The sequence below is a fragment of the Mustelus asterias genome, chromosome 16 (genome assembly GCF_964213995.1).
Source record: "Mustelus asterias chromosome 16, sMusAst1.hap1.1, whole genome shotgun sequence".
Lineage (NCBI taxonomy): Eukaryota > Metazoa > Chordata > Chondrichthyes > Carcharhiniformes > Triakidae > Mustelus > Mustelus asterias.
The window spans coordinates 91,415,721-91,437,820 of NC_135816.1; the positions used below are offsets into that span (position 1 = coordinate 91,415,721).

A 22,100-nucleotide genomic window follows, 5' to 3' on the forward strand; every position below is an offset into this window, starting at 1 on the left:
GAGTACCCGGAGGAAACCCACGTAGACACGGGAGAACATGCAAACTCCATACAGTCACTCAAGACTGGAATTGAACTCAGGTCCTGACACTATGAGGCAGCACTGCTAACCACTGTGCCGCCCCTAAATGTTTCAAGGAAAGTGCGGGAAACATACATCAGCCTCGCTACATTGTAGCAGCATCTTCAACAATTGTTCTTCGATTTTAATTCATTTTAACAAGATAGAAACCTGTTTGTTTAAAAATTGTGGAACTGTTAAGAATGGGATTGAATCTTAACATGATTTTGCCGCTATTCACAGGGAGAGATTCCAGGGCAAAGTCAGGGAAAACTTTTCATAGTTTAAAATTGAAGACAATTGTTGAAAATGCTGCTACAATATAGCGAACTGCTGTGAAGAAAATAGAAAAAGGGAGAAAGATCAAAAAGGAAAATAAAACTTACTCAGAGATAAGGGAAAAAGCGAGGGATTGACACTGTGCATAGAATACCTACAGTAAGAAGGAGGCTATTCGGCCCATCGCGCCTGCACCGACAACAATCCACCCTATCCCCATTATCCTATATATCTACCCTGTTAATGCCCCCAAAATTAGAGTCAATTTAGCATGGCCAATCAACCTAACCTGCATATCTTTGCAGTGTGGGAGGAAACCGGAGCACCTGGAGGAAACCCACGCAGACATGGGGAGAAAGTGCAAACTCGACACAGTGACCCAAGCTGGGAAGTGAACCCAGGTCCCTGGTGCTGTAAGGCAGCAGTGCCAGCCACTGTGCTGCAAATTTCTTCTTGACAGAGGTATCACAGAGAGGATGGACCAAATGTCCTCCTTCTGTGCTACGCCTGTTCTGTGATTAAACGATTCTAGGATTATAGATTCTGAGATCTGAAAGTAACCAAAACAAAACAGGACACCCGCTGGTGAAACACACCAAGGTCAATCCTGGTGTTTCCTCTGAGTCATGTCTGCAAGATCATGAGGAAAAGGAGTAGGTGGATCATGAATTTCGCGAATTCTCAAACATTCAGGAACTTCCTGGCTGCTCTTCCACCTCAACAGCACCTTTGGATAATTGTCAATTCTCAGTGTCACACAGCCAATAACAGATAAAAAAATTCCCAATGATATTGCAGCAAAATCGTGGGATACAATTCAACATAATTCACCACAATGCTTGCTTGTTAGTTGATGCTGTGCATTAGTGGGTGTACGTGTCTCTCTAATAAATAGGAATACTGGGTTAGAATTTGCGCAGTACCTCGGCCTGTTTCCTCACAACATTGTGCAGAGTTTTGGTCACCCTGTTATAAGAAGTGCAAAGATTGATGAATATGTTGCCAGGACTAGTGGACTTGATTTACAGGGGGAGTGTGGCCAGGCTAGAGCTTCATTGCCTTGAACTTAGGAAAACGAGAGGTGACCTTATTGAGGTGCATAAAATCATGATGGCATAGATGGGATGAACACACATAGCCTTTTCCCCAGGGAAGGGGAATTGAAAACTGGAGGGCATCAGTTTAAGGTAAAAGGGGAAAGATTTAAGAGGGTCCTGAACGGCAACTTCTTCACGGAGAGCGTGGTGCGTTTATGAAATGGAGAGTGTGTAATAAGCTTCAGCTAAAGCAAATGTTGATTTTGCAACGTACCTTAAGCTGTGTTGTTTTAGACTCCCCCTGATGTAATGTTGATTGTTACAAGCCTCAGTGATTACTTCAAATGTTTTGGGAAAGTCTAATGCCTTAGTTGACAGATGCAAGCCTCCTGTAAGCTAATGTGACCTAGCTCTCTCCCAAGTATTGCAGAATCCTGTGCAGATTGAAAGTCTGGAGTCAGGTTCCATCACTGCTGCTACATAGCACTTTTAGCTTGGCTTCTTAAAATCCCCTCCCCCTGTCGGTCCATCCCCCTCTCTGTCCTCCCTCCCCTCATCCATCTCCCTCTCTGTCCTCCCACCCCTCATCTGTCCCCCTCTCTGTCCTCCCACTCCTCATCTGTCCTCCTCTCTGTCCTCCCTCCCCTCGTTACATTAAATTAGAAACGTATTTCATCGATTAATGTGTTAAAGTACAAATATTTATTTAATCACAGGAAATTTGGGAAAGTTAGGGTAATTATTAAACAAAATGTCTGAGAGGAGCTGGTAGATGTAAACATGAAGTTAAATGCTAATATGGTATTAAAGTTTTATATATTTTTTTGATAATAAATATGTTCATTAATCTTTACAAAATTCTACAAATGCTTGATTGAAATATCAAAAGACAGCAATACGAATGATAAACAGAAAACAAATCAGATGCTACATTGAACAACTAAAAAAGTAGGCACAAAAGGAGGAAGAGGAGAGGGTCCCTAATTCCTCCTGCATCGTCTCCGGACCCTTTCCCGCGATGTAGTCTCCTGCATCCCTGATGGTGCTGCATCTTGCTCAGCAGCAACTGTCTCTGAACGGATCGGCTCCTGGCCAGAAGGTGCAGCATCAGGTGTCACCACTTTATTGATGATCTGTTGTAGAAACTCATTTTGCTGTCTCAGCAGCTCATTTCGCTGTAATGAAATGTCATTCCGCTGCCTCACAAGCTCATGCACTTGTTGCAAAATCTGCATTTGTTGAGCATTGCCTTTAACTATTCTTTGGAGTTGCTCATCTTGGTTCCTTGCACTGGCCTCATAACGTTCAGCCGTCTTCATTACAACCTCAGACAGTTGACGAATAAGCAATTCATCAGCATCATCACTGCCGAAAAGAAGTTGACGTTCAGGAGGCGTGGGACTGTCCTCTGCCAATGATGAAGACTCATCAGCACCTGAAGGCTCTGAGTGTTCTTCTTCCGATACAGCAGCCATGTCATTGCAGACTTCCCCCTCCTCAACCACTCGCACTCTGTGAACATCACTATCAAAATCAGAAATATCCTGCTGCAAAGCTTCCCCCTCCTCTGCTGCAGCTTCAGTGCTGCACTGCTGTGCTGAACTGGCTTCCTTTAATTTGCCTGCAGCTACCTCTGGTGCTGCGTGACACTCACCTGCACTCTGCTGTGCTGTCACCGTGGCATCTGTGAAAGTTGAAGAAAGAAAACACCATTATTTATGCATCATAATGACGGTCATCTTTATGATCTGATCAATCAGCTTTTCTTGTTACCTTGACTGAGCCCGAAATCCACATCACCACTACCTACTCCAGGGTTTGAGAGACCCAACAGTTTCCAAGCACGTTCTTCCTGTAGAGTGAGATCCTTAAGGAATGGCAGATCCCCGACATTCAGTGAACACTCGCGGACATTATGGGCCTGTTTTGCCTGCAGAAAGAAGTGAAAATGTCTTTTGTTGATCAAAGAAGATATTGAGGAAAGATATTAGTATACAAGATGTAGAATCTGTATGGGTTAACTTAAGAAACAACAAGGAAAAAAAACATTTGTAGGATGGTATAGCGACCATCCAACTGTAATGATGATGTTGCGAAAAGCATTAGACACAAAATCAGAGATGCATGTGTTAAAGAAATGATGTGGGGAAAGATATACAGATGAGTACACTTTAAAAAATGACTGCCTGGCACAGAAACAGTCACCTGGGAAAGAGACATTAAACAGGCACTGACTTTTAGAACAGACAGCCACTTGAGATTAAAACATAAAGCACAGACAGCTATTTAAAGTTAAACATGCAGGAATCAGATCCTGCAGGAAGCCAGCCAGGGCTTGAGGCACTCTTTAGGATAAGGACAATAGGGTTGGGTAAAGAGATTAGCTACAGGTGGGATCGGGAATACATAAATGCAGGAGAACCAATTACTGTAAATTGCTGTATGAATAGACCGAAACTAAAGTCATTTATAGGGAAAATGTACCCATTCTATGAAACAATGCGATGTTAACATGCTTATGTCTGTATCTGTCTGTATTTGTCTCTAATGATGTGTTAACGATCGATCACCTACTTGATTACAATGATGTGATAATGGCTAGATGTCCGGTCCATCTATTGTGTAAAGGGTATAAAGATGGACCGCTCCAATTGTCTCATTGAGAGAAGGTTTGCTGCTTGTCTCCACGAAGCTTTGTTAAAATAAAACTGTATTCTTGAAACCTTCAAGCCTGACTCAGTGGTACATTTCCCACAACAATTGGCGTAGTCGGCTAGGATCCTATTACTGGTGAGATCGATTGGCCACGAACGGAGCCGGGGTAGAGATCACTGAATCTGAGAGAGTCAGACAGGGTCAAGAATACAGTTTGCAAGGGGTTAAACTTAAGGGGTATTTGTAGTAATAAGTATTGTTGTATATGGTATAGTGATAAGTGGTAACTGCTGATAGTGATAAGTAACTGTTGCTTGTGCTGACTGACAAGAGGACAAGGTAGTGCCTGTCTCAAAAACCCTGCCTTAGACCGGCTGGTAAGAGGAGAAACCTCCTACGTGAAGGCCAGGAGATTGAAGTGGGTAAAGAGACACCAAGGGCACTTAGGATTGTGAAGCACAAGTGGCAGAGGTCGGTTAACATCAAACTCTGTAGTGGCGAACAAACGCAGAGTTGGGAACTGTACTGTCAATGTTGTGAAAAGCGGGCCGAAAAGGAGCTTGATCAACTCTGACCTAAACCAGACTCCGGTGGAGAAGCACATTGTCCTCTTGGCAGTCAGCACAAGCAACAGTTACTTATCACTATCAGCAGTTACTTATCACGATACCATATACAACAATACTTATTACTACAAATACCCTTTAAGTTTAACCCCTTGCAAACTGTATTCTTGACCCTGTCTGACTCTCTCAGATTCAGTGATCTCTACCCCGGCTCCGATCATGGCCAATCGATCTCACCAGTAATAGGATCTTAGCCGACTACGCCAATTGTTGTGGGAAATGTACCACTGAGTCAGGCTTGAAGGTTTCAAGAATACAAGAATAATAGTGGAAACCGTGAGTCTAACTTGAAACCCTGTAACGGTAGTGGAACACGGTGCTAGATTAGTAATAGTGGCCGGGGGTAGTGAAGTCCCTACAGTACAGAGCACACTTTACCAGGGAGTAATCGTGGCCGGGGTTAGTGAAGTCTGCGAAATGGCAGATAATGAAGTTAAAAGAGGACCTGCAGGTTCTCTCATTGAAGTTTACATGACAGACAGGAAAGAGTTAATAAAGAGAATGCAAAAGGATGGCTGGCGATACATCTCAGACCTTAGAGCAGCAGAGAAAGTGGATAGATAAGGAAAAGAGAAACAACACAAAGATAGGAGTAATGTTAACACATCAGTTAGTTGGTCTAATTGAGCAAGTAGTCACCTCTACTAAGAAGTGGAGTGAAGATAAAGAAAGGATTAGAGAATTAGAATCCCGAGTGAGGGAACTGGAGAAGCAAAACCAGGTTTTAGAAGAAAAGCAATGGAGAGGGGAAACTGTTCCTCTACCTCCTTATGAGTCCACACAGCAGGGACCAGCCGCTCCTTCAGAGGAGTGGGAAGCGCTAGAACACAACTTAGCGCCAGTAACCCAAGGGGGAAAGATTAAAGTGATAAGATTTCCTGAATTTACTTCTGTTTTGAGTTTAATTACAGTTTGGAAGAAAGAAGAATAAAAGCGACTGTCTTAATCAACGTTCTGTATTCTCTTTAAATGTTTTACTTACATCCCAGTTTGAATAAAAAAGGATGTGCTGTGGAATGACTGTTGGAAGCTTCCATGTGTGTCTGTGTGTGTTTAAACAAAGTGGTTACGTGGATGTTTTGTTGTTGTTTGCTTTAATGTTTTAATGTTCAGAAAGGATTTAAACCTTGGAAGGAGCCATGTGCTCTTTCCTTTGTCTTGAAGTAGAAATTGTAAGAGTTAGTTGAGAAGTTAAGAGAAGAAAATAAGTAATTTTGTGGAAAGGTAGAAAAGCAGGAAGAAAAGAATGAGGTAAGTATATTGTCTATGAGTCAGTTTAAAGTATATCAAGTCAGTGAAATACAGTATTAAGATCTGCAGGATATCGCAATTTACGAACATCTGATAGTTTAGTATTCTGTAACCGGTTAAAATTATGTACTGCCGTCGGAATTTCATGTGCCATCTATTGTTCAAGGTTTGCCAAACATAAAAACACTGCAAAGCTTAAAATCTACCCAGTTAAGAATCAAACCAAAATGTTTCTAATCAAATAACTAGTATGTATTGTATCTACTTTGATTTCGATTCGGCGCCTGTTATTTTTCTAGAGTGCGGGGGTTTTGATCTGGAGCTCAGTTTAAAAATGGAAATGGCTTGAATGAAAAGGGTTTGGATATCACGGTTACGATGTGTAAAGTGGTATGATACAACTGCCGCTTGATTATTTTTATTATACAGTATAGCACTGCCAAATAGACCCGAGAATAACATCAAATCCTGAAAAGCCGTAACCAACTTTGTATGATATATTTTAATACTATATATTGTGTATCAAATTAGAGATAATGTAAGAGTACATCATATAAAGATCGGAGCTGTATGGCATGTGATTTTAATGGGGAAAGTGATGTCTTTTGATAAGATTACATACAAATGACTGGATGTCCAGCTGCAGCCAAAAAAAGCCAGTGCAAAGTGTTATTTGATTCACACTAAGTTTTCTATGGAAGGGGGATATGTAATTAAATGTAAAATGCACCAGCTAAAGCCATACAAACATCGGGAAAAATGTGGACAGAGGTATTGCCCACTATACTAATGAGATTAAGAGTTACCACAAACCGGACAACCGGATTAACCCCTTATGAGCTAATGACAGGACGGGCGATGCAATTAGCCGAAAGCATCATAACAGGTGGGACCGATGTAGGTCCATTAAAAGATAAAATCAGGAGATATGTTTTGCAACTGAGCACCCAACTAAAAGGGATGCGCAAATTGGTAAAGGACAATCAGGAAATAAAAGACGCAGAGAGAGAGCTTGAAATGCTCCCTGACGTCCCAACAGTGGGAAGTTGCGTCCTAGTAAAAACATTACCTGACAAACCAGGGTTTGCACCACAATGGAATGGGCCATATGAAGTTATAATTAGTGGAGACACCTGTGCCTGTATAGACATAAGAGGGAAAGTTGTCTGGAAGCATTGGACACAGCGAAAAATATACAAGGGGACAACTCAGTAATGAAATTGATGAACTGACAGAACTGCTTTCCTCAACACAGGCAAAGACTGCAAGCTAGAACGACTGGCGCCGCGAGTTGATAGATAATATAACTCATAAAGATTATATGAATTACAGTGTTAGGTTTGATATTTGATCGTTGTGAATATGTATGTAATCGCGTACGTAACTACAACTTTGCGTTGTCGCGACTGTAAATTTAACTGGATTGGAGGATAACTTGTTTTACAAAGCTCACATACATTTACACGGGAATCAATGCAATTTGCACAATCGGTAGAAGCCCTATTTGTAGCCACCCCTGGATGGACCCCTCATGACTTATATACTGTAGATACATCAGATACACCCTGAAAGGGACAAATTGGCAAATATAAAAGAGGTATACAGGGGAGATGCATGGGACTTGTAAACCCCACAGATCCTGTGTGCAGGGGGTTCCAACAGGTGGGAGGAAAAGCTTGTTCAGATACTGCAAGCTATCCGCTTTGTTTTACGGGGCAGAGATGGGGATGTGCCTATGCCTTGGTCCCTAAGAATGATTCCTGCGTACAGACGCAGTGCGTCCGTCAACATTGTCGGGTTAATAAGGGACAGTTTACTTGCACTTGTGATGAACAGAAATGTCTGAATATAACTGCAGGAAGACAGCTTATTTATGGACAATGCAATGGAACTCACGTAAGCTCAGCCAAATGGACATACCCATTTGATACTTATCAGGTGGTGGGATCAAACGGGGAGTCAAGTAAACCGAACAATTGGCAATATGAACAAACTCATAATCAAGACACTAAATGTTACCGGGCTAAGAAGGGATATGTGTTCCTCTTCAATGGTACCTACAGGACAGAAACACTAAACCTCCCAAACCGTTTTGCAGTAGGAACAATAGGACCAGTGACTGTTCCATGCCCTCAGAAGGGGCATAGTCGGAAGAGAATAGTAACTCGGGCTATCAGCAAAGAATTCTGCGCTGATTGGGAAGCTCCGGCCACAATGGGATCCTCACTGGTATATGGGTTCCTTGGAGCCTTATCTCTTGGGGGGGCAGCAGGAGTGATTAGTGCAAAGAATAGGAATCATATTGTTTGTGGACTAACAGTCCTGGGAAACAGCACTTCAAATGCACTGGAGGCCGTTAACCAAGAAATTGCTGAACTGAGATTATATGCACAACAGACACGATACGCAGTGGTCTATCAGTTAGCACAACAAGGGGGAGCGTGTACAATTTTAGGCAATAAATGCATAACCCATGTCACAGACGAGTCCTATAACATTACACAGGCCATCAATATCATCAGAGAACAAGTTGATAGCTTCAGACAGGGACCCAAGAAAGGAAGTAACTGGCTGGAATGGCTAGTGGGGGGGTCCTGGGAATCTTACTTATTACATGGATTGGTCATACTCATCTCAATTGTAATTGTCTGTTGTCTAATTGTTGGATGCCTAAAAGTCTGTTGCAAGGTGATGGTGACAAGAATTGTGCCAGGAGCCAGTGTATCCATCGAAGATCCCCGAAGACATCAGAAGAAACAAGGAAGGAAGGAAAGAAGAAGAACAAAGAATTGTACATATAAAATTGTTGGTCTCGGGATTATTAAAGTCATAATCCGACCAGAAGTGGGGACTAAAGTGGGGAAAAATATATAGATGAGTACACTTTAAAAAATGACTGCCTGGCACATAAACAGTCACCTGGGAAAGAGACATTAAACAGGCACTGACTTATAGTACAGACAGCCACTTGAGATTATAACATAAAGGACAGACTGCTATTTAAAGTTAAACATGCAGGAATCAGATCCTGCAGGAAGCCAGCCAGGGCTTGAGGCACTCTTTAGGATAAGAACAATAGGGTTGGGTAAAGAGATTAGCTACAGGTGGGATCCGGAATACATAAATGCAGGAAAACCAATTACTGTAAATTACTGTATGAATACACCGAAACTAAAGTCATTGATAGGGAAAATGTACCCATCCTATGAAACAATGTGATGTTAACACGCTTATGTCTGTATCTATCTGTATTTGTCTATAACGATGTGTTAATGATCGATCACCTACTTGATTACAACGATGTGATAATGGCTAAATGTCCGGTCCATCTATTGTGTAAAGGGTATAAAGATGGACCGCTCCTATTGTCTCATTGAGAGAAGGTTTGCTGCTTGTTAGTGCCTTGTCTCCACGAAGCTTCGTTAAAGTAAAACTGTATTCTTGAAACCTTCAAGCCTGACTCAGTGGTACATTTCCCACAACAGAAATATCTATGATTATGGGTGTTCTAATCTGAAGAAAGATTGGGAGAGTCAAATTAGTCATGGTACAATCAAGGAGGAATTTCTGGACTGTACACAAGATGGTTTTCTTGAGCAATACATTGAGGAGTCAACAAAGGAACAGGCCATCATGCACTGGGTACTATGTAATGAGAAAGGATTAGTTCGCAATCTAGTTGTGAGAGAACCCTCGAGGATGAGTGACCATAATATAATAGAATTCTTTGTCAAGGTGCATAGTGATGTAGTTGATTCTGAGACCGGGGTCCTGAATCGCAATAAAAGTAAGTGTGATAATATGAGACATGAATTGGCCATGATGGACAGGGAAACAGTACTGAAAGTAAAGACAGTGGACAGGCAATGGCAGGCATTTAAGGAACAAATAGGTGAACTCCAGAAGTTGTTTATTCCTGTTTGGAGTCTGAATGACCGTTTGTCAGAAAAATCCAACACTAGTCTCCTCCGTCCGGCTGAATTTGTTCTCTCACTCAACAATTTCTCCTTTAACTTGTGTCACTTCCTCTAAAGGGAGGGCGTGAAAATGGGCACCAGTTACCCCTGTCTCTTTATGGCTTCTGTGGAGCATTCCATATTCCAGTCCTACTCCGGCCCCGGGGGGGGTCATAGTTTGAGGATAATGAGGTGAAAAGAAATTTCTTCACCCAGAGAACAGTGAATTTGTGGAATTCACTACCACAGAAAGTATTTGAGGCCAAAACGCTGTCTGACGTCAAGAAGAAATTAGATCTACCTCTTGGGGCAAAAGAGGGATATGGGAGGGTAATGCGGGATCAGGATATTGAATTTGATGATCAGCCATGATCATCATGAATGGTGGAGCAGGCTCAAAGGGCCAAATGGCCTACTCCTGCTTCCAGTTTCTATGTTTAAATATCTTGTCATCATAAATCTGTAGAACAGTGACAGCTGAAAGCAAATAGCTCTGGGAGAACTTTTCCAATCTGCAATAATCCCCATACGTTTCATGGGGAATCTTTAATTGATCTCCCCATGGGGCTGGTTGAATACGATAACAGGAAATAGCATCACCTGAGCCCTTCATAAGGCCAGGAAGGTTCAGCAGGACATTGTCCACTTGCTGGGACTCGAGATTCTAGAGATTGGAAACACCAGCTCTCAATTAGCTGCTGTTGAATCTGCCTCACTGCAGAGTTGTGCTGAAGCTGAGAGGAGCTGCACAGAAAAGCTGCTGCTGGGAGGGAGAAAGGGGCCCGGATCACAGGAGCCTGGGACCTGGACACTTGAAGGCCTCACAACCTGCAAGAGGAGGGAAGAACAGGGGGACGTATGGACTGAGTCTGGTCTTATTGCCTTGTTAATTAAAGGATGGTGCTTGCTGGAGGAGGGGGAAGGTTTGCTGCTTTTTTTCTGCAACGGTAGGGGTGAGAGGTGAAGACTACTTTTGGACTTAAAGCCAGGCCCCTTCTAGCCTGAAGACTTTCAAGTCCTCCCACTTCTTCCCCTACCAAGGGGCCCTCATTGGTACACTGCCCCCACCCATCCCCCAACCAACCCCCTCCCCCGTCTGCCTTACCTGGGGCACCCGCCCACCTTGCTGCCCCACCCATCTATGGTCACTTTGACTCCTCCCCTGATTTTGTCACAAGTATCCAGAGAACTCTCATACAATTCTTCTGGACCGAAAGACTGCACTGGGCCGCTGCTGAGGTTTTGAATCTCCTGCTTAGGAAAGTTGGTCAGTCGCTGGTGGGCCTTCACAGCCAGGAGGCACCAACCTTCCACCTTCAGACCCTGTAGTGATACCTTTATATCAAGCTCCCACCTCAATGATGCGTCCTGGCAATGTATTTCTTCCGCCGGGTGCATGGCCTGAATTGTGATGTGCAGCTCCTGTTCATAGACCCAAAGAGTCTTTGTGACTCCTTCCAGGCTTTGCACATCTTGAAAGTCTGGGACAGATTTTTCTCCTGCCGCAGCTCTTTCCTCCCCCCCCCCACCGTCTGGAGTAGCAGCTCTTGTCCGGGAGCCGCTGCTCAGGAATTAGCTCCACCACCAACTCCATTTCTGGTGGCTGGCAGAGGAACAGGCTCTGGCTGCCGGGGTTATCAGAGTCGGGGACATGCTGGGTGGCAGTAGAATGGGCTGGATGACACACCACAAGTTGGCTGAGCGTACAGTGGTGGGCATTCAACTCACGACCGACACCATCCATGACTTCAAGGTCATGCTCCGCAGCTGGAGTTGCCTCATGGGGATGCCCTCTGTGCCCTTTGCCATTGCATTGAGGAATTTCCTGAATGGATTGCTGCCCCATTACATCGGGGACCTGGAATGTGCATGCAGCAGTACCATACAACCAAAAATTGCACTGGTTCATGGGCTCCAAAGAAACTTGCCCTTTTTAAGATCTTGTGGAGCCCGTGGACCATGTCCATATTTCATGTTATAGGTTGCACTCCCTTCTTAGTTACTTAAAAAAAGCTTTCATTAAAGTTTTGTTTGCACTTCAGCTGCATGCTCCTGATTTATGGGCACCCGGTGTGGAAGTGAGGTGGGGAAGGGGAAGGGCCTCCTTGTGAACCTGGGCCTAGCCAAACGTGACCCAACTGTCTGCCCCTCTACCACGGCTATATCAGTGGCCAGGTGTCTCAGGAGAGGGCGCATTCAGTGTCCGAGAACACCATCCAGGCCATCTGTGCTTGTTTGGGCACTGCAGGGACTGGGGTATATTATCGACTCCTTTAATCACAATTTGATTTAACGTTTTAAGTTTCCTTTCTTTCAGCCGGTTCCCTTTTTTGGGGGCTGCCCTTCTTGTTTTGTCCCACAGTTTGCTTAATTTAGTTCAATTGATTTGTCCAAAAAGAAAGTTGGGATTTGTGCATGTACGCCAAGAAGTAGTGGCTTTATTTACTGTTTAACAATAAATACTAATCCTTTCCAGTCAGGCTTCCTGAGTTATTACACAATCTAATGACCAGATCAGAACCATCTCCAAGATAACTGCATTTTATGGGAACATTGCTATTTACATTGCAGCCCAACTTCAAAAATCCCCATTGTTATTAAATTTTATGACCCCCTTCACAGATTTGTGAGGAGCCGGTGTTATTTACATATTAGAGTTCAAGAAGGTCCATTGTTACTGATTTTTATACGCCCTGGGCTAATTCTTGTCATACCCAATACAGACTGAAATGCTAACTTGCAAAGAGAAGTTTTTTCACAATTTTTTAATCAAGATATTTACATACCCTGGCTGAACGCATCAAATCATTAACTTTCTTTCGGCACTGATCTGCTGTCCTAGGCACTTCACTGTTTGCGGAGAGAATTTCTGCAACTTCCTTCCAAGCCTTGGATTGTATCTTTCTTGGTGGCTTAAATTTTCCACGACCCAAAATGTGGGTTTTCCTCTGCTCCACCTCACGTAATAAGGTATCCAAATCCTTTTTAGGGAAATTCTGACTTCTCCTCTTCTCAGCTAGTTTTTCAGTGGCCATATTCTAAATTAAAATACACAAACACTTTTAAGCATTAAAATTACATAATTAAAATGTAGTACAGATTTAAATAGTAGCTTCAGATTTCAAACAACTACAAAACCGATGTTCACTGATAAATATGAAATAATCATATTCAATCATAAAGAATAAAATTTAGAATTACACTTCAAAAGAAAAAATAAATGTTTGAAACAAAGAACAAAATATTCTGGTTTATAATAACTCCAACTTACCTTTAAAGCAGTTGTGTTACCGGTTGAAAGGAAATTTACCTGTTGAAGGAAAGTTGGCATGTCCGCTATGACTCTCACTAACTTTTACAGATGCACAATAGAAAGCATTCTTTCTGGTTGCATCACAGCTTGGTGTGGCTCCGGCTGCGAACAAGACCGCAAAATATGACAAAGGGTCGTGAATGTAGCCCAGTCCATCATGCAAACCAGCCTCCCATCCATTAATTCTTGTCTACACTTCCTGCTGTCTCAGAAAAGTAGCCAGCATAATCAAGGACCCCACGCAACCCGGACAAACTCTCTTCCAACTTCTTCCGTCGGAAATAAGATACAAAAGTCTAAGGACACGTTCCAGCCGACTCAAGAACAGATTCTTCCCTATTGCCATCAGACTTTTGATGAACCTACCTCGTATCAAGTTGATCTTTCTCTACACCTAGCTATGACTGTAACACTACATTCTGCACTCTCTCCTTTCTTTCGCTATGAATGGTATGTTTTGTATAGCGCAAGAAACAATACTTTTCACTGTATACTAATAGATGTGACAAAAGTAAACCAAATCAAACCTATTGCTTCCTTTATCTTCAATACAAGGGTGGTACATGTTTAGCACTGTTGCCTCACAGTGCCAAGGACCCAGGTTCAATTCTAGCCTTGGGTGACTGTCTGTGTAGTGATTGCACATTCTCCCCAGTGTCTGCGTGGGTTTCCTTCAGGTGCTCCAGTTTCCTCCCACAGTACAAAGATGTGTGGCTTAGTGGCAGGGTAAATATGTGGGATCGGGCCTGGGTTGGATTGCAGTTGGTGCAGGCACAAGGAGCCAAATGGCCTCTTTCTGCACTGTAAGGATTCTATGATTGGCTGGCTAACAAAGCTGCATTTGCCAACAAATGGCAGTACAGTGGCACAGTGGTTAGCACTGCTGCCTCACAGATCCAGAAACCTGGGTTTGATTCACGGCTTGGGTCACTATGGAGTTTGCACATTCTCCCCGTACCTGCATGGGTTTCCTCTGGGTGCTCTGGTTTCCTCCCACAGTCCAAAGATGAGCAGGTTAGATGCATTGGCCATGCTAAATTGACCTTTAGTGTCCCAGGATGCTGGTTAGGGAGCATATTACAGCGGTACAGAGGGTGGACAATTTGGAAGGGTCAGGTAACGAGTCACTGTGGGTGGAGCTCAGAAAGAGGAAGGGCGCAGTCACTATGCTGGGGGTATACTACAGGCCTCGCAACAGCCCACGGGAATTTGAGGAACAGATACGTAAGGAGATTCTGGACAGGCGCAGAAAAACTAGGGTTGTTGAAGTGAGATTTCCCTTGTATAGACTGGGAATCGCTAAGGGCTGGGGGCCTAGGCAGGGAAGAATTTATAAAATGCGTACAGGAAGGTTCTTTGGAACAATATGTTGACAGTCCAACTAGAGAGGGGGCTATACTGGACAGAGTACTGGGGAATGAGCCCGGTCAGGTCATCAAAGTTGCAGTAGGGGAACATGTGGCAAATCGTGACCACAATTCCGTAAACTTTAGGATAGTAATGGTAAAAGATGACTGTTGTCCGATGGGTAAGGTGCTGAATTGGGGGAAGGCTAACTACAGCCGGATCAGGCAGGATTTGGCGGCTGTTGATTGGGAGAGGCTGTACAAGGGTAAATCCACATCTGGCATGTGGGAGTCTTTTAAGGAGCAGTTGATAGGACTGCAGGACAGGCATGTGCCTGTAAAGAGGAAGGACAGGAAAGGTAGGATTCGAGAGCCATGGATAACCAGTGAAATTGTGGGTCGAATCAAAAAGAAAAAAGAGGCATACATGAGGTCCAGGCAGCTAAAAACAGATGGAGCACTGGAGGAATACAGAGAAAGTAGAAAAGAACTCAAACAGGGACTTAGAAGGGCAAAAAGGGGTCACGAAATGTCCTTGGCAGACAGGATTAAGAAGAATCCTAATGCATTTTATACATACGTTAGGAACAAGAGGGTTGTTAGGGAAAGAATCGGACCTCTCAGGGACAAAGGAGGGGAATTATGCTTAGAACCAAAGGAAGTAGGTGAGATCCTAAAGGAATACTTTGCATCAGTATTCACAAAGGAGAGGGACATGTTGACTGATAGTGTCTCAGAGAGATGTGTTGACCCGTTAGAAAAAAATCTCAATTACAAGAGAGGGAGCGTTAGGTTTTTTAAGAAACATTAAGACAGACAAATCCCCAGGGCCGGATGGCATCTATCCTAGACTCCTCAGGGAGGCGAGAGATGCAATTGCTGGGCCTCTAACAGAAATCTTTGTCTCTTCACTGGACACAGGTGAGGTCCCAGAGGATTGGAGGATAGCAAATGTGGTCCCGTTATTTAAGAAGGGTTGCAAGGATAACCCAGGTAATTATAGGCCGGTGAGCTTGACGTCCGTGGTAGGGAAGTTGTTGGAGAAAATTCTTAGAGATAGGATATATGCGCATTTAGAACTGAATAATCTCATTAGCGATAGACAGCATGGTTTTGTGCGAGGGAGGTCATGCCTCACAAATTTGGTTGAGTTTTTTGAGGAGGTGACAAAAACGATTGACGAGGGAAGGGCCATGGATGTCGTCTATATGGATTCTGGTAAAGCGTTTGACAAGGTCCCTCATGGCAGGCTGGTGCAAAAGGTTAAATCTCACGGGATAAAAGGTGAGCGAGCTAGATGGGTGGAGAACTGGCTTAGCCATAGAAGACAGAGGGTAGCAGTGGAGGGGTCTTTTTCCGGTTGGAGGTCTGTGACTAGTGGTGTCCCGCAGGACTCTGTACTGGGACCTCTGCTGTTTGTGATATATATAAATGATTTGGAGGAAGATGTAACTGGTGTGATCAGTAAGTTTGCGGATGACACAAAGATTGCTGGAGTTGCGGATAGTGATGAACATTGTCAGAGAATAGAGCAGGATATAGATAGGCTGGAACATTGGGCGGAGAAATGGCAGATGGAATTTAATCCAGAAAAATGCGAAGTGATGCATTTCGGTAGATCTAATGTAAGGGAGAGCTATACAATAAATGGCAGAACCATGAGGAGTATAGACACACAGAGGGACCTGGGTGTACAAGTCCACAGACTCTTAAAGGTGGCAGCACAGGTGGAGAGGGTGGTGAAGAAGGCATATGGCATGCTTGCCTTTATTGGACGGGGCATTGAATATAAAAGTTGGCATATGATGTTGCAGCTGTATAGAACGATGGTTAGGCCACATTTGGAATACTGCATTCAGTTCTGGTCGCCACACTACCAGAAGGACGTGGAGGCTTTGGAGCGAGTACAGAGAAGGTTTATCAGGATGTTGCCTGGTATGGAGGGTCTTAGCTATGAGGAGAGATTGGGTAAACTGGGGTTGTTCTCCCTGGAAAGACGGAGGATGAGGAGCGACCTAATAGAGGTGTATAAAATTATGAAGGGCATAGATAGAGTGAACAGTGGGAAGCTTTTTCCCAGGTTGGAGGTGACGAACACAAGGGGTCACGGGTTCAAGGTGAGGGGGGCAAGGTTCAACACAGATGTCAGGGGGATGTATTTTACACAGAGGGTGGTGGGGGTCTGGAATGCACTGCCAAGATGGGTGATTGAGGCGACACGCTGGGATCGTTTAAGACTTATCTAGATAGCCACATGAACAGACTGGGAATAGAGGGAGAGGGATACAAACGAATGGTCTAGTTGGGTATATGAGCGGCGTAGGCTTGGAGGGCTGAAGGGCCTGTTCCTGTGCTGTATTGTTCTTTGGGTGCGTAGGTTAGACGGATTAGCGGGGTAAAATATGTGGGATTACGAAGATAAGGCCTGCCTGGGATTCTTGTTAGTGCAGATTCAATGGGCCGAATGGCCTTCTTCTGCAGAGTCGGGTTTTTATCGGTTTCTATGGAAACTTGCCCTCAATGGGCGTTCCTTTGATGCCCGTCTCACGGGGGCGTGGCTTCTCTCGAACCGCGCTCCGCTCGAGCATGCGCAGATCGTCCCGACATAGCGCGCTTTCGCTGAGTTGCCCGGAAAATTGGTCGCAATTTTTCAGCGCCGGTTTGTGGCCATTTTTCCTACTCAGTGTCGCCAGACAATGGCTTCCCGCCGATAGACGGAAGTTATCCCGAATCCCGGCCTGTAAAGATCGCACGCCATACATGCGTGTCTGGACTGGACATGCGCACTTAAAGCGAGCTGCGTTCAATCTTCCGGCTGGGTTTTTTTCTCACTGTCGGGATTGAAGCGCTGCTTCTCTCCACTGATAAAACCTTACTGGCTGAGAATGCTAATGCCAAATCTCAACTATTGTCAAATGCAAACAGCTATTGCATTTTCCAGTGGCGTTGCACAATCTTTGCAACGTTCTTCTCAAGCTGTTAACTTGTTTACATTCAGAAGCAAAAAATACCCGTAACTTAAACCGCCAAAAACAGGTGAATTTCTTGGGCACTTACGTGCGTTGTAAAATCGCGATCCAACTCCCGATCCCAGCAACAGCCTTCGGCCTTCAGCGAGACAATTTGCGCAGGCTCCAGCGTGACGCAGGAGGACTCCAACAGCGCCCCCTTCATGACGGAGCCAGACTGGGAACATCCATGAGGTTCAGCTTTCACAGCAGTTTTGCTTTGAAGACACAGACTATATTGTAAAGAGATGTTGATTTTGTTTCCTTTTTTCGCAAAACATTTTAAGCAGTTAATCTTATTATTGGCCCAGTTAAAGTGTAATTTTATCTTTTATGATTGGGGATGAGTATTATGTAATATGTATAAATGGACAAATGTCTGCTGCTTTTATTGGCTGCAGCTCGAGCCGGAAAATAGTGTGTAAATAAATAAGTGTAATTACTCACCTATCAAAAGCTGAGTTAAAACTGTCTCATCACTTTTCTTTAAGGCACTACAGCGCAGCATTTCAATTCTTAGAGCTCAACCAGAGGTTTGAACTTCGTACACTTTCAATGCGTATATCCATGCATTGGGCCTTCCAAATCGTCCGGACACGCAATCTCAGAATTCAGGATTGAAGGTATGGGCCATTTTCTTGGGTTTTATTTGGAAATGTATTTAAAAGATGTCTAAATTTTATGCAATGCACAGAATGTGAAAGATATACTTTCTAAAACTTTGTCATGACATTCTGTTGTTAGCATCAAAAGTACTCTCATATGTGACAAGGTGGGTTTGAAGTGTCTGTAATTTTTAGCTAAAGTTCATTTGAATTTTGCTATGTATGTTAAGCAGTGTTGTTTATCCCAATTTTAAGAGTCTCCCTGATACAATGTCTATCTTTAGAACCCTCTTAAGTAATGAGGTCTTAAGTAGTCGATAAGATGCCAGTGCTTAGAGCGGGTGTGCATCCAGGAGGTCTTGTTACGGGTAGGCAGATGGAAGGTTGTGTTGGTGATGAGGAGGTCGTGTGCTGCACAGGTCTTCATTAAGAGTAGGCCGTTACTGATACACTTGCCTACTCTATGCCTCCCAACGACTCCTGGCCAGAATGTAGAGCCACACCCTACTCTTGTATTGAAGTCGCCAAGCAAGTTCAGCTTGTCTGCTCACAGCTGATAGTAGGGCATCAAGTTCTTTGTAGAACTTGTCTTTCATCTCGTCCGGGTTGTTCATTGTGGGGGCATAAGCGCTGATCAGGGTGGCTTGACTTCTGTTCTGTAGCGGAAGCTGTAATGTCATAAGCCGGTTGTTCACACCCTTGGGGAGACGAGCAAGTTTCCGAACAAGGTGACTCCTAATGGCGAATCCAACTCCAGCATCACGACGCTCATCGCTGCCGCAACCGCTCCAGAAAAAAAGTGTATCCACCTCCAGTTTCAGTCAGCTGACCTGCGTTGGCAAGACGAGTTTCAATGTGTGTGTGATGTGGAGATGCCGGCGTTGGACTGGGGTAAGCACAGTAAGAAGTCTCACAACACCAGGTTAAAGTCCAACAGGTTTATTTGGTAGCAAATACCATAAGCTTTTGGAGCAATGCTCCTTCGTCAGATGGAGTGGTCTCTGTTCTCAAACAGGGCACAGACACAGAAATCAAATTACAGAATACTGATTAGAATGCAAATCTCTACAGCCAGCCAGGTCTTAAATGCACAGACAATGTGGGTGGAGGGAGCATTCAACACACACAATACACATCTCTTTAACCTGTGTTGAATGCTCCCTCCACCCACATTGTCTGTGCATTTAAGACCTGGCTGGCTGTAGAGATTTGCATTCTAATCAGTATTCTGTAATTTGATTTCTGTGTCTGTGCCCTGTTTGAGAACAGAGACCACTCCATCTGACGAAGGAGCATTGCTCCGAAAGCTTATGGTATTTGCTACCAAGTAAACCTGTTGGACTTTAACCTGGTGTTGTGAGACTTCTTACAAGACGAGTTTCACTCAGGGCTGCAATGTCAATGTTGTATCTTGCAAGCTCTCTAGCAACTAAGGCTGTTCTTCTCTCTGGTCTATCTGCTGTAGCGTTGTCCAAAAGTGCACGCACGTTCCAAGTGCCAATGGTGAGCGGTGTCACCTTGTGTTTTATTTTGTTTGTTCGACCGCTAGATGGGATCCCTGGCAGCCGCGGTAAACTGGCCAGTGTGTAGTGAAGCAGGCAATGTTTAGGGCACCTTTTCTAGCCCCTTCCTCATTCTACGAAGGTGAGCAGTGCATTCCTGAAGAGGGCAGCTCATTCGCCCAGGTAGACGCCGAGTTTCACTGCTGCTTCGGTCAGCGGAAAACGCCCATTAGAGCTGAGCCGCCTGTGTGCAGGTCCGTGACTACAGCTCCCAGTGTATCCACAAATGCTGCTTCGTCGCTCGCCCATCGCCACAGGACTTCAAAGGTTGAACAGACGGTGGTGATAATGATGGTGTCGAGACTAGCGCATGATTTGGATTAAAGTGAGGGAGAGTTGCGCAGCGTCAGCCTCACTCTCTCGTCCCAATTCCCATCTGGATCCAGTGGCAAGACAAGAGTCGAGACGGCTGGAGATGGGACTAGGCGCAGTGGGTGACCAGGACGTCTAATGTGTCTTGTCCTGCTCTTCGCGTTCCACGATGCTTGCAGAGACCGCCTTCTTGACCGTTGGACCTTCCATTGGTCTCGTCCGCTCAATCCGCCGGAGTCGGTCTTCAGTTGTGGAGATAGACATCTCCCAATCTCACCGAGGGTTCAGACCCATCAGCTACCCTCACCTGATTTAGCTGGCTTGTTGAAGCCGTTGCTCGGGGTGTGGCTGCTGTCTCATGCAAACAACTACGGGGAGCCAGAGGTGTGAGCTGAGTGCCAGGTGGGGACCAAAGGTGGACAAACCGCGCTAAAAAGGATGCAACATGTTCCCCCACCAGAGGTACTACCCCTCCCTGACACCCCGCAGAGATCTACAAAGCTGCTGGTCCTGTACTTATTGAGAAGCTCACCGAGTTGTTCCAGTCCTTTTGGAAGCCACGATGCATTCCTCAGGAACTTAAAGATGCTTCCATCGTACACCTCTACAAGAGGAAGGGCAATCGGCAAGTATGCGACAACCATCGAGGAATCTCGCTGCTGTCCATTGCAGGAAAAACCCTCACAAGAGTCCTGCTAAATCGCCTGGTCACTCATCTGGAGCTGGGCCTGCTACCAGAGTCACAGTGTGGCTTCCGCAAAGGTCGCGGGACTATTGACATGACTTTTGCCGTGTGTGCCAACCTCAGGAGAAGTGTCAGGAGCAGAATCGCGAGCTCTACACAATCTTTGTTGACCTTGCGAAAGCCTTCGACACTGTCAGCCGACAGGGCCTGTGGAGGATCGTGTCAAAGTTCGGCTGCCCCCCCAAATTCATTCAGATGGTACTCCAGTTCCATGATGGCCAGAGTACTGGATGGCGGAGAATCCACTGAGGCATTCCCAGTCACCAATGGTGTCAAACAGGGCTGTGTGCTCGCACCCACACTGTTCAGCACGATGTTTACTGCCATGCTGAATGATGCCTTCCAGGACAGTGTTGCTGGAATCAGCCTTAAGTACAGAGTGGATGGGAAGCTCTTCAATCTCAGGGGACTTCAAGCTATTACCAAAGTGAAGGAGACTGTTCTGAGAGACTTCCTCTTTGCCGATGACTGCGCACTGTATACTGGCTCAGAGCCAGAGATGCAAGTCGGTATGGACAAATTTTCCACGGCTTGTGACAATTTTGGACCCACCACCAACATTAAAAAGACCAAAGTCATGCACCAGCCTGCTCCTCGTGCACCGTACACAGAACCCATAATCACAATCAAAGGGCAGAAACTACAGGCAGTGGACCAGTTCACTTACCTTGGCAGCACCCTCTCCCGAGCAGTGACTATTGATACGAAGTTAACTGCAGAATAGCAAAGGCAAGTTCTGCTTTCGGTAGACTGCATTCCACTGTATGGGAACGTCGAGGAATCAGCCCAGCAACAAAACTGAAGGTCTACAGCGCCGTGGTACTCACTACCCTCCTGTATGCCTGTGAAACGTGGACTGTGTATCGAAGGCATGCAAGACAGCTCGATCATTTCCACATGACTTGTCTTCGCAGAATATTAGGCATAAGATGGCAAGACAAAGTACCAGACACTTTAGTTCTCTCTGGAGCAAGTCTACCATCAGTCCACACACTGCTGATGAGAGCACAGACCCGGTGGGCAGGTCATGTCATCCGTATGCCGGGCGAGCGCATACCCGAGCAGCTCCTTTTCGGGGAACTTCCTGCTGGAAGACGCTCGCAAGGAGGGCAGAAGAAACATTACAAAGAAACACTCAAGGCCTCCCTGAAGTCGCTTGACATAGACACGACCACCTGGGAAACGCTGGCACAAAACCGCCCTACCACATCCACAAGGGCTGTCAAGCTTATGAAGCAAGGTGCAATGCTGAAGCACAACTTGAGCGCGAGCTGCGCAAGTCCAGAGCCACCAGCGCAACAGCTACAGCACCTACACAAGTTTGGCCAATATGTGCCAGGACATT

The 22,100-nt window shown here is 44.9% G+C and overlaps 1 protein-coding gene across 1 annotated transcript in view; it reads right to left on the bottom strand.

The window, feature by feature from the left end:
• Window positions 1–2,057: 2,057 nt before the first annotated feature.
• The window catches only part of LOC144505582 (uncharacterized), a 76,689-nt gene continuing 56,646 nt past the window's right edge, over window positions 2,058–22,100 (bottom strand). The window contains exons 3-7 of the mRNA XM_078231702.1: window positions 20,543–20,614; window positions 17,581–17,795; window positions 12,651–12,902; window positions 3,150–3,306; window positions 2,058–3,060 (exon numbers count right to left, since the gene is read on the bottom strand). Of these exons, the coding sequence (XP_078087828.1) occupies window positions 2,357–3,060; window positions 3,150–3,306; window positions 12,651–12,902; window positions 17,581–17,795; window positions 20,543–20,614 (1,400 nt within the window). The 3' untranslated portion in view covers window positions 2,058–2,356. The remainder of the gene's footprint in view (window positions 3,061–3,149; window positions 3,307–12,650; window positions 12,903–17,580; window positions 17,796–20,542; window positions 20,615–22,100) is intronic.